The 14,229-nt window shown below is 39.9% G+C and overlaps 1 protein-coding gene across 4 annotated transcripts in view; it reads right to left on the bottom strand.

The window, feature by feature from the left end:
- CARS2 (cysteinyl-tRNA synthetase 2, mitochondrial) overlaps nucleotides 1-14,229 on the bottom strand; it is a 217,729-nt gene that overhangs the window by 84,301 nt on the left and 119,199 nt on the right. For all 4 annotated transcript variants that reach the window (XM_029604706.1, XM_029604707.1, XM_029604705.1 and 1 more), the window contains exon 9: nucleotides 9,978-10,045. In XM_029604706.1, coding sequence (XP_029460566.1) covers nucleotides 9,978-10,045 — 68 coding nt within the window. The remainder of the gene's footprint in view (nucleotides 1-9,977; nucleotides 10,046-14,229) is intronic.

The raw sequence follows: 14,229 nt of genomic DNA, 5'->3' as shown, positions 1-14,229 counted from the left end.
CATGGATTTCAAAGCAATATCAAAAGAAGTTATATGCTAAGAGAAAATTTTAAATCTTAATTAGTTATTGCAAAAGTAGGAAAGGATATCGCATGTAAGAGCCTAAAATGAAGATTTGATAAGCAGAGATACAACATTTCTTGAATGAAGAAAAGGAGCTGAAATTTATTTGTGTTATTCATATTCCACCTTTCAGGCAGGTCAAAGCAGATTACATTCAGGTGCTGTAGGTATGTCCCGTCTAGAAAATGGAGGTGACACTGAGAAAATATGATCAAATCATATTTCCCAATTGGAGGATCCCACTGATGAAATACTGATAAGCAATGATAAAAACTCAATTGTTAATGAGAAACAGTCATCACATGAACCTCCATCATCTATCGCAGAAACACATGGTGAAATCTCATTAGAACAAAAACAGAAACAGCCAGACATCATTCGTTGTGGATTGGCCACTGTTGGAAACAGGATGCTGGGCTTGATGGACCTTTGGTCTGACCCAATATGGCAAAATCTTATGTTCTTATGCAACTCTCTGCTAGACTAGTATCTAAATCAAAGGCAAAGTTTTACTGCAATAGTGTGCATTATTAAGTGAAAGATCCAATATGCGCTGAAGATGCAATGACGACTGATCAGCATGATAAGTAGGCAGAGGCTATTGCTGAAGAACTCTCATTTCACAACAGGATGAAAACTTGGGAACTAGTGCTAAAAAAGAAGGACATGAAAGTTATTATATCATAATGGGTATTTAAGGTTAATGTGAAATAAAGCATGACTAGTAGCAGTTATGGACTAGTGGATGCATGGAACAGCCTCCCTATGGAAGTGGTACAGACAAGGAAAATATCTGATCCAAGACAGCATGGAATGAAGGACTGATAGGCATAGTAAAGCTGAATATTTGGAGTTGTTGGGCAATCTAGATAGTCTGTTTCTGCCATCTTGTTTCTGTGTTTAGTGCAATGTGGGTTGATACTGTTTTACAGTCACTCATTCCAAAATTTTATAGGATTTCTTCAATATAGTTCTTTTCATAGATTGTTTACATTTCTCACTCTGTCAATGCTTAAGATTCAACTTGGCTGTCCTAAATCTCTAAAAGAGTCCTATCTATAAAAACGTGTCACTTGTTACTACTATCATGTCATCTGCATAAACAGTATAGCATATTCTTTTCATTGTCACAGTAAAGAGACGCATTGATCTGATTCCACTTGATAACCCTTGTCATGCAGTATTTGGTCTAATGTCATGTACCATGCACGACCTGATTGTTTTAATCCATATATTGCTTTTTTGAGCTTGAAAACTCTTTGTCATTTCTTCTTCATTCGTCCCTGGAGATTGTTCTATGTAGACAACTATTTGTAGAGATGCTGTTTTCACATCACATTATCAAAATTAAATTTTCCTCATTTGCTGATGCCAGTGATAATCAAGAGTTGTCATTTTCATTACCAGTGAATGTTAATAGACTAGTCCATAACTGCTACTAGTCATGCTTTATTTCACATTAACCTTAAATACCCATTATGATATAATAACTTTGAGCTTGAAACTCTTGCGCGTTCATGTTATAAAATCAGGCATATATTTGTGCGCGCCAGAAGTGCGCACAAATGTACGCCGCGCACGCACCTTTTAAAATTTGCCCCACTCAGTGTTAAACTCAGTCCATATCCATCGTAATCAGGTTAGGTTAGCAGAACAAGGTAAACCGAATTCATAAAGAACAGTAAGTAATTCCCGCTGACATTAGAGTTGCCAATTGGCTCCAGATTTTCAGGACAGGTTGATCCAGTGCTGGTTTTACCCCATTGCATGCTGGGACTTATTTTGACTTCCTTATTACATTCCCTAAGAAAAGCAAGCCTATAAGTATCTGCATGCAGGGGAGTAAAACCAGAATTGGATCAACCTGTCCTGAAAATCTGGAGCCAGTTGGCAACCCTAGCTGATATGCCTTTAAATATCAGTTTTAAGAAACTAGAGAACAAATGGAAAACATAGGAAGTCCATTTACTAAGAAAGGCTGGCGGAAATCTAAGAAAGAACGTTCAACCACTGAAGTGAATAGGCTAAAAGAAATAAAGTATTTTGTGCTATATTTAGAAACCATATGCCAAGTTTGATTTTCAAAAACCAGATACAGAAAATCTAGCAGGGTCTTTAGAAAAAGCATGTTGAATAAAAATCTAAATGTGCTTATAGGAAGGGAAATCATTTTACAACTTGATAAATTGCTTTTACTACACTGCAGTCTTTGCAAACAAATCAGATGCAGTAAACATAAGTACATTTTCATGTAGCAAATTGCAAAGTTCCACATTTACTTTATTTTATTTTTTTACATTCCGCTTTTCGGCCCTTCAAAGCAGATTGCATTCAGGTAATGCATCACCAAAGTGTGCAGTCACCGAATAAAGAAGTTGAGCTGATCAAAGGCAAGCCAAGAGCTAATAATTTTGTTCCGTGTTCACAAAGCATTATAGAGGGTTACAAGAGGTATTATTGTTGTCTACACAAAATCTCCTGGATTCCAGACTGTACATCCAGATAATTCAACAGACTACCACAATTCCAGGATCACAGATAATACTGTGTTGAGCAAAGCACCACCTCTTCTAAACCCTCCATTCTATTTAGCCAGTAGTAACTCTCTTAATACAAGATGATTACCGTAAGCTCATTTTATCTTGAGTCCAGTATGTTCCAGAATTCAAAGCAGCAAGTGTTTTTTGTTGGATCGGGTTTTTTTTTTTTTACTACCAGAAATAGATTGTGTCACACAAATTTGATCACCTTCTTCGATTGGCTGACTAAAGAATTAAACCAAGGGTATGCTTTATGGCACACTTGGCATCAATATCAGGCTCACTTTACTGAAGTTTCTAGGATCATCCCTGAAGCCTTTTTAAAAAAAAAAACTGGCATTACATTGGCTACCCTCCTGTCCTCATGCACTACTGCAGATTTTAATGCTAAGTTATAAATTACCAGTAGCATGTTTGCAGAACTCTGGGCTGAGTACTATAAGGTCATGACGATTTATACTATTTAGTTTGTCAGCTTGCTCTAGTGCCTCTTCTAATTTCACACTGATTTGCATCAGCTCCTCCCAGTTATCACCTTCCCCCTTCAGGGCAGTATGAACACAATAAGGTCAGGCTACCGGCCACCTGAGCAGTTTTTGGCTCATAAAAGAGAGCTCAAAATATAAGAATGATTTATTTATATAGGTAAGAGCCAAATCAAATACACAGGCAACAACAGAAACAAATGCCTAGCTTACAATAAGGCCTAGTTCAAGTAGGTGCACTAGTGCCTCTCTTTTCCACAGTCTTTCTGTATGATAGACTTCAAAGCCTAGCTCCCTATTCTTCTAAAAATGTTGAACCAACAAAAATTACAGATCACGTATTTTAAATAGAGTTTGATTACCTTCAGGATCACAGTCCTGTTTAGAATTTGGAAGCATTCTGATTAGTTTCTTAAGTGGAGGTATCAGTGGCGTACGAGGGTCTCTGGCACCCAGGGGCCAATGCATTTGTGTGCCTCTCCAGCACCCCCCCCCCCCCCAATATCCTTCTTGTACTAATGCTTAAGGTCACAAAAAATCAGTGGTGCGTCTAGACAGAAAAATTTGGGGAGAAGAGCCAAAATGACATTTTCTCATATCACATCCTCATATCACATGCTTTAAAATTGGTATAAAAAAGTCTTAATAAGAAAGTCCAAAGGGCAACTATTCTCATACAGACATATCCTCAAGCAGGAACCCATTCATACACAAGCACACAATAAAGGCAGACCCTCTCTTTCTTTTGCCAGCAACCTCAGAGCCTTTCTCATTCCTCTGCTGCCACTGTCACTGCTGCCACATGGCTATTGGGGAGGTGCCAATCGCTGCTACAGGCACTGAAGCATATTCTGCTGCCTCCTCTGTGCAAGCCCCATGGTATTAAAAATTTGCGGTGTTTCCAGTTCCTCCATGCTGATCTCGTACATCACAAGATCGGCACAGTGAAAAGTGCTAATCTTACACATTCCCAAAGATAACATATGCCAATCATTAAAAATTCAAACATTATTACTCTTTTTAACATTGCTATCTGATATAAGTTTTCTAATCAGTTGGTCGCAGGCTTTTTTTTTTCAACCTTTCCTTTCTTGGGGTTTTGCCAATTCTTTTTACAGGATCTCTTTTTTTTTCTGTTTCTTCTCTTTCAACCTGTCTTCTTCCCTTCCTCCCTCAAACACACATTCAGGCTCTCATTCTCACATGTTTCTCACACACAGTCAGGCTCTCTTTCTCACACGCACATACTCGGGTTTCTCATTCTCACATGCTGTCACACACACAACTCTCACTCTCACATGCTCTCTCTCATACATAATACTCTCTCTTTCACGTTCTATCTCACTCACACACACACCCAGGCTCTTTCACACAAACATAGTTTCTCACTCTCACACGAGGCTCTCACTCCCACACACAGTCTAACTCACTCTCTCATACACACACAATCTCTCAACTCACTCTCATACACACACACACACCACACACACACACACTCTATAGGCCTCAGCCTCTTCCTCACCTTTGGGCCTCCTCTTGGATGGTTGCCGCAGGATGGGCTCCGCAGATGGCCCTGAACTTCTCCGACTGCCGCAAAGTGGGATCCATGGAGGCCCTGCTACCGAGCCTCCTCTTCTTGGGGCACCTCGAGGTGGGATCCATGGCAGCCCTGCTACCAGGCCTCCTCTTCTTGGGCAACCGCGAGGTGGAATTCGTGGCGGCGCTGCCGCAAACGCTGCTCCTCTTCTACACATGGCTGATGCTCCCCCTCCTTCCTGCCCGTGCGGCTCAGGCAACGTTTTTCTTCCGGTGCCGCACAGTCAGGAAAAAGGAGCTGCTCCACCAAGGCCCTGATGATCTTCCTGCTGTGTTAGCAATCAGCGCCCTCCTATAGCCCTGCACCCGTGGGCATTGGCCCCCCTGCCCCCCCTTGGTACACCACTGGGAGGGATGCAAACTGGGGGAGAAACTGGCCCAAAAGCAAGCAGACCTCCCAAGACCACTTGGCACTGGCTGGAAAGTAAAGCTACTATGAACTGAAGTTGCCATGTTTAGTGGTTCAATTCCTTGTGATGAACAGATCAGCACAGTCTCTGTCATGACTGGTATGGCAGGCTGCACTGGCCACAGTACAAATATGCCTGGCATCCAGAGTAAAGGCTTCAAAGAGATAACTGGTTGCTCAACATACCCACTGAAATTGCAGCATCTGAAGCTGGCACTCTGAAGGTGCCTTGAAAGAGTCTAACCAATGGCTCTGTTGGTCATCTCAGTAACCAGTTCCTCTGTGGAGCAAGATGGCTACTTTGGAAATGTGCACCTGCGGGGATGATGAAGGCTGTAAGGTAAATTCCAGTAACCCTAAAGAAGGATTTGCATCATTGAATTTGAGGCCTGAAGCTATGCACCTAAACTGAACCAAAAAGTGCAGGCCTAAGCAACACAAATATGGAGTCATCAGCCAAGTGATGATTTTGGAAACTGCATGAGACTGTGAATCACAAAGAGGAGAATAAACTGTTATTGATCTTCCATATCAGACATTTGTCAGCACCTCACAATGTAAGAGGAGAACCTTGGACGTGAACATGTCCCTGGTGAAAACTTTGAATCCAGCCACGAGACCAGTTATGAAATGGGTACTGTTCAGCACACATCCGCTGATGAACTTTATCTGCAGTGAGAATATTCATATGCATCTGGACTCAGATGATATCATTTGCATCCCACCAATCCGTGTCTATAGATGATGGCAATATCCAATCGAGATCAACATTGGATCCTATGGAACTGAATATACAATGAGGTTACAAATAGAGAAAAGGAACCTAAATTATACAGACTGTGGATTATCCCAAAGAACCTCTGCTAAGGGATTTCTTCCCCAGAACTTTGATTGCTGCAGTTCACTAGACCTGTAAGCTTAAGGCTGAGCTCCATGTTCGGCACATCCTGCTCCGTAACTTGGAAGCAGAGGTCTCGCCAACTATCCCCTGAAAGAATTAAAGCTAAGAACTTCTTTACCCTATTCCTGCTGATATATCTCATGGAGATATCTGTGAGTCCTATGGATTTTAACTGTCATCCGCTTGCATGGGGATTTGCTGGATTTTCCCCGTGGCGTGTTGAGACAGGTCTTGGCCTTCTGCAGGAGTTTCATACGCAACAGCTAAGAGTGAGATAAAACTGGATTAATTACCTTTCAGCTGGGTTAATTAGTTTGGCAATTGCATAATTGACAAGTGTAAAGTTGATGTGGAGATAATGTATAAATTCTGTTTATCTTTCATAACAGTGCTTAGCTCTCTAACGAAAAAGAAAGAAAAGAAATATCTGTATTATACTGAACCGTATATACTTATGCTGCTATAATAAAACTGATTGATTACCTCACATGTGTAAGTTACTACTCCTTAAAACTAATAAATTTGTATCATCAGACTATCAGTTAAATCTTTTAATCTAGTGTAGCCATGTGCTACAAATACAGAAGTCAGGAGAATTACCTTGATAGTATGGGCAATTTTCACTAGGTTCAAAAGCCTTCATCACTAATGAGCAGATTTGAAACCTCTGACTGGAACTCAACACTCTTCACTTCAATCTGCACATCAAGCCCTTGATGTGCTAAAGGGGAAAGAACAAGAGGAGACCTCAACCTGGGCCTTAAGTCTCACATACCGTCAAAAACCAGCAGAGAACCATATAGACAAGACTTGACCATCAGTGTAATTCAGCACGACTGGGTCTTTTCTGAGTTTCAGAGTTAGCTCTGAACTGAACTTTTCCATAATCAGTAAGGTAGGTAAGGAGCCTCTCATGTTAGGCTGGAACCACCAAAGTAATATCCTTAAGAAGATACAACATCTAGAGATGTTATGACCTCTCCTCCAAGATAATAATAAGATTTTCTAGGAAGATCCATGATTGATATTTTGTAAAAGCATCAGAAACACCTCTTGAAGCCACTGACATGCTGCACTGACATATCCAGGCTCAAAACTGCACAAGGAAAGTCAAAGAAATACATTTATTTTTCCGGAAGGATGACTTCAATGTCAGAAAAGAAATACAAAAAAATAATGGTTGCACACCTAGTTCAAAGCAGTTTGGCAAAGCAGAGAGTCTGCTACCAGTCAACATTGAATAGTTCATACAGAATAATGAAAAATCAATAAAACAAAAATTACCAAAATATTCAACTATGCAAAATAAATAAATAAATAACTATGCAAATAAATAAACAACTAAATAAATAAACAACTAAATAAATAAACAACTAAATAAATAAACAACAATAAATAAACAACAAATAAATAAACAACTAAATAAATAAACAACTAAATAAATAAACAACTAAATAAATAAACAACTAAATAAATAACTATGCAAATAAATAAACTATGCAAAATAAATAAATAAATAAATAAAATGCAGTCGAGGGACAGAACAAAAAATATGAGAAAATCTGCTAAAGCACTTGAGATTTTGATACAAACATCTGACACAGATATAGAGAGAAGCTCCTCACTTGACAATTGAGAAAATCATAATGGCAACTGGTCCAGTGTTATGTAGATCCATTATTACACATTTTAACCTTTAAGCACTAAGAGCTGCTCTGATAATGTATGCAACAAAGTCATATACCCCATATATGTGCCAACATTAAGGCTGATGGTAAGTGAAGACAGATAATGAGATGGTTGGGTACATGATCTTAGAAAGAGGACATCTAGCTCACTATATAACATGCAGAAAAGGACTATAGGCCTTAAGGAAATTTAAATAAAATCCAGTAAAACATTGTTGCATAAAAAATATTCAATGGCAAACCATTTCTCATATAGCTGCCCCTCATTTCAGTTTAAAAAGTTATAAATAACTTTTTAGTACAATATACCAGGAGTTCTTACAACACATTTGAGTAAATTTTCAAAGGGGTTATGCATGGAAAATTAGCATATATTATATATATATCACACACACACACACTTAAATAGCCTATATACATATACATACTATTTTATAACATTAAACTCTATTACCACATCACAAAGTTAAACCCACCAAACTGGTTATAAAAAGAATCACTTTGGGAATAGTACAACTCATAAATGACTACTTGATCAGATATAATGTTAAATTATAAGGAAAGTTTATCATATATGAGAACGCACCATATATATTTTATTAGGGCCAATCTGTCACATTTTCAGCTGCTATGCAGCCTCATCGTACCCTGACACCTCTCCACCAGCAGAGGTCTCCTTGGAGCTCCATTCCATGCTATCCATGTCAGCTCCTTACTGTTCACAGCCTGTGGTGCAGAACTCTATCAGGAGTTCTCAGTATGCCTGCTCTCCAGCCTTGCCAAGCTCTCCTTCTTGCATGCACCAGTCCTAAGCCTCAGCCCTACAAAATCCTGCCTGTTCCCTGCTTCGATGCCTATGCATTGAGTCTGTCTTACTTTCGTGCCCTGGCCCCTATTGCTCTGTGGCCTCTGGGCCTTCTGACCATTGCTTTGCCTCATGGCCTTCTGATCATTGCCTTGCCTTATGGCCTCTGGCCTTCTGACCCTTGCCATGTGGCCTCCCTAGCCCTTTCCCTTGCTCTGTGGCCTATCTAGGTCTTTCCAGATCTTGCCCTTCGGGATCCCTCACTTATTGGCCTTGCCTTCGGGCCTCTATGTTCAGTGTTCCTTGTTCGTGAGTCCTGTCCTTGATTTGTCCTGCCTTTTCCCTGTGTCTATCCTTGAGTCCAGTCCTAGCCTGTATCCAAGTCCTTGCCTGTTCCAGCCTCTGCAGTCCAGTCTTGCCTGCTCCAGTACTAGCTCCTGCCCTCACCAGCACTTGCCAAGATACAGTGATGCTACAGCAAAGCCCTTACCACGTAATTCAGGATATTTTAAAACCAGTGCATGTTTGTTCGCCAGTTCTCCCAATTTTGAGCTAGATCCTCCAAATCCCCCAGTTTATCCAGGACCCTTTAAACCCCACCAAAATGGATGTCTTTTTGGTTTTTACATTTACACCTCCTCCATAGCAGAAGTAAAGTTATGTGGCAGAGGACCTGGGTCTGTGCTGGGGACGACGTACTTACGCCCACATCTCTTGGCCACACCCCAAAACACCCATAATCCCTGCACAGACCATGCCCCCTTTTAAATCGAGTGAGACGTGCGTGCAAGCGGGAGACACGCGTATATCTGGGTGGCTTTTGAAATTCGGTCGGCACGCGCAAGCCCGACTTGTGCGCCGGGCTTTTAAAATCCACCTATTATAACTGGTACCAGACTCACCTGTAATCTGCTATTTTTGGGGTGTGAGGTCTAGGCGAACTGGGGGAGCTCAGGATTAAATACTAAGAAGAACTAGGATGGTCTCAAACTGGACATGGTCTCGGTGAACTGGTGGAGGTATTGACAAACCAGTGATTTCAAGTATATGCGCATAATTTAAAGTATACCTACTTCTGCGTATAAATCAGGGTTTTACATGTACGTGGCTTTTTTTTTTTGCACATATATTTTAAAATAGGTTGAGAAAGTACATGATATGAATGCTTTGCAAATATTCAGGTGAACTGCCACATGCGCACATACCTTCAGAGCTGAACTGCACCGTATTTTATAAGCTGTGAAGCAATCCGCTGCACAGTTTATAAAATACTTGGATACATTTCCATGCTTACACGTACGTGAGCAAATCCAGCAACATAAATAGGTTTTAAAGTTATCCTCATTTTGTGGTGGCCACATTGACAACTTTTCTCTAAAATACTCAAGTTAACTTTAGCCGGCACCTTCGTTTGTGGTGGCTGCAGCTCATTCAATAAATATAATGCATATGCATGAAAAATGTGAAGAATTACAAAATGCCTTGAGTACCTTAATTGTTATGTAATTTTTCAATGATTTTGACATTTTTTCTTCATTTCCTTTAAGGTGCAAATGACCTAGAATAAAAATAAAAACAGACAAAGGTTTAAGTAAATGATAGTTAAAGGACTACCTTTGAGAGTTTTAATTTGTTCCACAGTACAAGTAACAGTAATTTCTTTTATGTACATTATTGTACTGCTAGAACAGTACAAACTATGGTAATTGCATTGCTGATATCACCATGGTTTGTTCTGTATTTTTTTCATACTGTGACAGTTTGTTCCTTTGGTTCTGGAGTCTTGGTTGGCTGCTAGTGTAGATTATTTTCAAAATAAAAATATTAACAGTCACCCCTAAAAAAATATACTTTTCTTTTTTAAAAAGCTGACGGTTCAAGGTAAAAAGAGAATTATTCTTCCCCACAACTTGTAACACATGACACCTCATAAAGTAAAGAGAGAGCTTTATCTTCCAGACTAATTTCCAGTTCAGGCTACTGTTCCTTAATGTGCAGTGAAAGCCAGGATGATAATGCACTGAGCACAGCTACATTAAGAGAATGGATGGGATTCCTTGTTAGAGAGGGATTCTGCTTTATTTAGAATCTTCTCAGCAAAACTAGATACAGTGCCTTATAAAAGTCTTCACACACTTGTACATTTTTCTGTCTAAAATATACAAATAAAAATGCATTAAAGTAGGAGTTTCATCATGAAACAATAATTATAGAAACACTTAAAAAGTAATTACTGTAAGGACAAACAAAACATCTTGATTGCATAAGTCTTCAAACCCTTTGTCATAGCAATCCTAAATGAGATCCTGTTCAAAAAACTGCCTTTACAGGACCTATAATAAGTTAAATAGAGCCTACCTGTGTCCAATCACATTAGTTCAGCTGATTCAAATACTCCTGAATGAAAAATCCAGCTATTTATTTTGTATGATGTGACTTTGAAGCAAAGATCAAAACATATCTAATAAGGAGCTGCCAAATGAACTCCAGGATAATGAGATATAGATTGGGGGAACGCTATAAGAAAACTTCAGTGTGTCTGAATATCCCCTTGGGCACTGTCAGGATCATCATTCTAAAGTGGAAACAGTTTGGCACTACCAACACACACTGCCATGCTCAAGCTGTCCCTCAAAAGTCAGTAGCCATGGGCAAAGGGAAATGCTGCACAAGGCCTAAGATTACTTTATTGTTCAAACTGTTTTACTGAAAAACAACAGACATGATACAAACAATTGAAATACATTTGTTTTTTTTATGAACCCAAATTCTATCCCTATTATAACATTTCAGCAAAGGTCAGACTAATAAAACAATCTCAGATCCAACCATACTCCAACTTCTATCACCTATTCCTCCTTTCCCAGACATAACTGGGTGCATATAACATGTAGCAGAGAAAATAATAATAAAAAAAAAATTAAGAACTCATAAGTAAGACATTTGAGTAGCTAGGTAAAGGGAAAAGAGTTGCAATTTATAAACCCAAGAAGGAAAGTTGCTTCGTAATGGATAGCTGGCTATCCAATTTAGGAAAACCTGCACTTCTGACACACTCAGTGATCATCTCACCAAAGAACTCCCCAATCTGGACACCACTAGCCCAGATGCAGCCTTCCTCTCTTGGCACAATATCACTGAGGCAATAGCAAATAAATTATGTCCTAAAACGGTGAAAATAATCAACTCAATACAGAAGAAGAAACAACCCTGGTTCTCCCCAGAACTCAAGCAGATGAAACAAAACCTCAGACACAAAGAATACGAATGGCGTAAGATCCCCAACTCCACTAATTTATCTGATTACAAACGCACCCTCCACAACTACAGGATCACCATCTTAAAGACAAAAAGAGACTTCTATGCCCACAGAATACACGACCTTCAATTTGATGCCAGGACCCTATTCTCTTACGTCTCCCAACTCACAAAATCCCCTACACCCACCATTCCAGACGACCAAGCACAAACCAAAGCAGACAAATTAGCACTCTACTTTCAGAAAAAAACTGCAGACACATTAGCACGCCTACCAAACAATGCAACTCCACCCTCCATAATTTTCAATTCCAGGACTTATATTGGGGCCATTCTTGATTCCTTTGAACCTACAACACCACTGGAAATCGAATCTATACTTAAGAAACTAAAACCATCAAACCACCCAACAGATCACATTCCAACTAAACTACTGCTTCTCATCCCGAATACTATTTCCAGAGCATTGGCCAACATTATAAATTGCTCACTCGCCCAAGGAATCTACCCGGACAGGCTGAAAACCGCATCCCTCAAACCTCTCCTGAAGAAACCTAACCTCGACACAAATGAACCCTCCAACTTCCGCCCCATATCCAACCTCCCTTTTTTAGCAAAAATCATGGAGAAAGTTGTTAATACACAACTTTCTGTATACCTGGAAGAGCACAATATCTTTCACCCATCCCAATATGGCTTTCGTAAAGCAGTTAGTACAGAAACCCTACTTATCTCCCTTGCCGATCACATCCTCATGGGCCTAGACAAAGGTCAATCCTTTATCCTAGTCCTTCTGGACATTTCATCTGCATTTGACACCGTGAACCACTCCATCCTACTAAATCGCCTAGCAGAAATCGGATTAACAGGATCTGCACACAGCTGGTTTAACTCCTTTCTAAGTAACAGAAGCTTCAAAGTAAAAATCAATAACAACGAATCCCCAGATGTCAAATCAACATTAGGAGTACCACAAGGCTCTTCCTTGTCACCCACACTATTCAATATATACCTCCTGCCCCTCTGTCAACTGCTTACGGACCTAAAATTAAAATTCTATCTCTATGCAGATGACGTACAGATTCTGATTCCCATTACAGAATCTCTCCCTAAATCTCTCGCCTTTTGGGAAATCTGCCTCAAATCTATAAACAGCCTGCTCACCAACTTGAATCTAGTTCTGAATGCAAATAAGACTGAACTCCTAATCATCTCCTCGGACCACTTGGCCTTAATCAATCCACCAGCAGGCAACACCCAGATCACGCAAGTAAGGGACCTTGGAGTAATCATTGATAACCGTCTGAATCTTAAGAAAGCCATCAATAACACTACCAAGGACTGCTTTTATAAATTACAAGTCATGAAAAGGCTCAAACCCCTCCTCCACTTCCAAGATTTCAGGACAGTGCTCCAAGTCACACTCTTTTCCAAAACAGATTACTGTAACTCTCTTCTCCTCGGGCTCCCTACTTCATCTATCAAACCATTACAGATGCTCCAAAATGCTGCGGCAAGAATCCTGACTAATACCAACAGAGGAACACACATCACTCCCATACTACAGAACCTGCACTGGCTGCCAATCAAATATAGAATATTACACAAGGCTCTCACTATAATCCACAAAGTCATTCACAACCAACAACAACTAGACCTCCAGATTCCCCTCAAATTATACTCATCAGACAGACCGATTCGAGAAGCATATAAAGGCACCCTGCAACCCCCTACAACGAAATCTACTCGCCTATCATCAACCAAAGAACGAACCTTCTCTACAGCTGGCCCAGCCATCTGGAACAAGATGCCCACAGAACTCAGATTAGAACCATGCCCGCTTACCTTCTGTAAAAAACTTAAGACATGGCTCTTCATCCAGGCCTTCACTTAACCTACAGATCCAGCAATTCCTCACTAATTCAGACACTGACTCCTACCTAAACTCTCTGACAAGTGTAGCTTATACACTTATGCCTCTTCTCATCATATTATTGTATTATCTAATTTGTTCAGTTATGCCTTCTATCGCTCCGGCTATCCTAGCCCTCCAGGTTAATACCCCTTGTTATATGTAACTTTCATTTCTTGTTATATGGCTGACTTTGTTATTCCCCTCATGTTATTTGTAAACCGATCTGATATGAATTTCTTTCATGAAGGTCGGTATATAAAAATGTTAAATAAATAAATAAATAAATATTACATCTGACCCTGGGGGAAAGCAAGTGGATACAGTCATTCAATCTAAATGTTTCCTCTGCATGAAGTTATATGGCACATTCCTCCAATGCCAGAAAGTCAGGGTTCTTGCTCTCTCCAAGAAGAGACGGCTGAGGGGGATTATGATAGAGGTCTTTAAAATCATGAGAGGTCTAGAACGAGTAGATGTGAATCGGTTATTTACACTTTCGGATAATAGAAAGACTAGGGGGCATTCCATGAAGTTAGCATGTGGCACATTTAAAACTAATCGGAGAAAGT

Source organism: Rhinatrema bivittatum, chromosome 5, assembly GCF_901001135.1.
Source record: "Rhinatrema bivittatum chromosome 5, aRhiBiv1.1, whole genome shotgun sequence".
NCBI classification, from domain to species: Eukaryota; Metazoa; Chordata; class Amphibia; order Gymnophiona; family Rhinatrematidae; genus Rhinatrema; species Rhinatrema bivittatum.
Note: the sequence above shows the minus strand (reverse complement) of the source record. Positions and strands in the feature narration are given on the sequence as shown.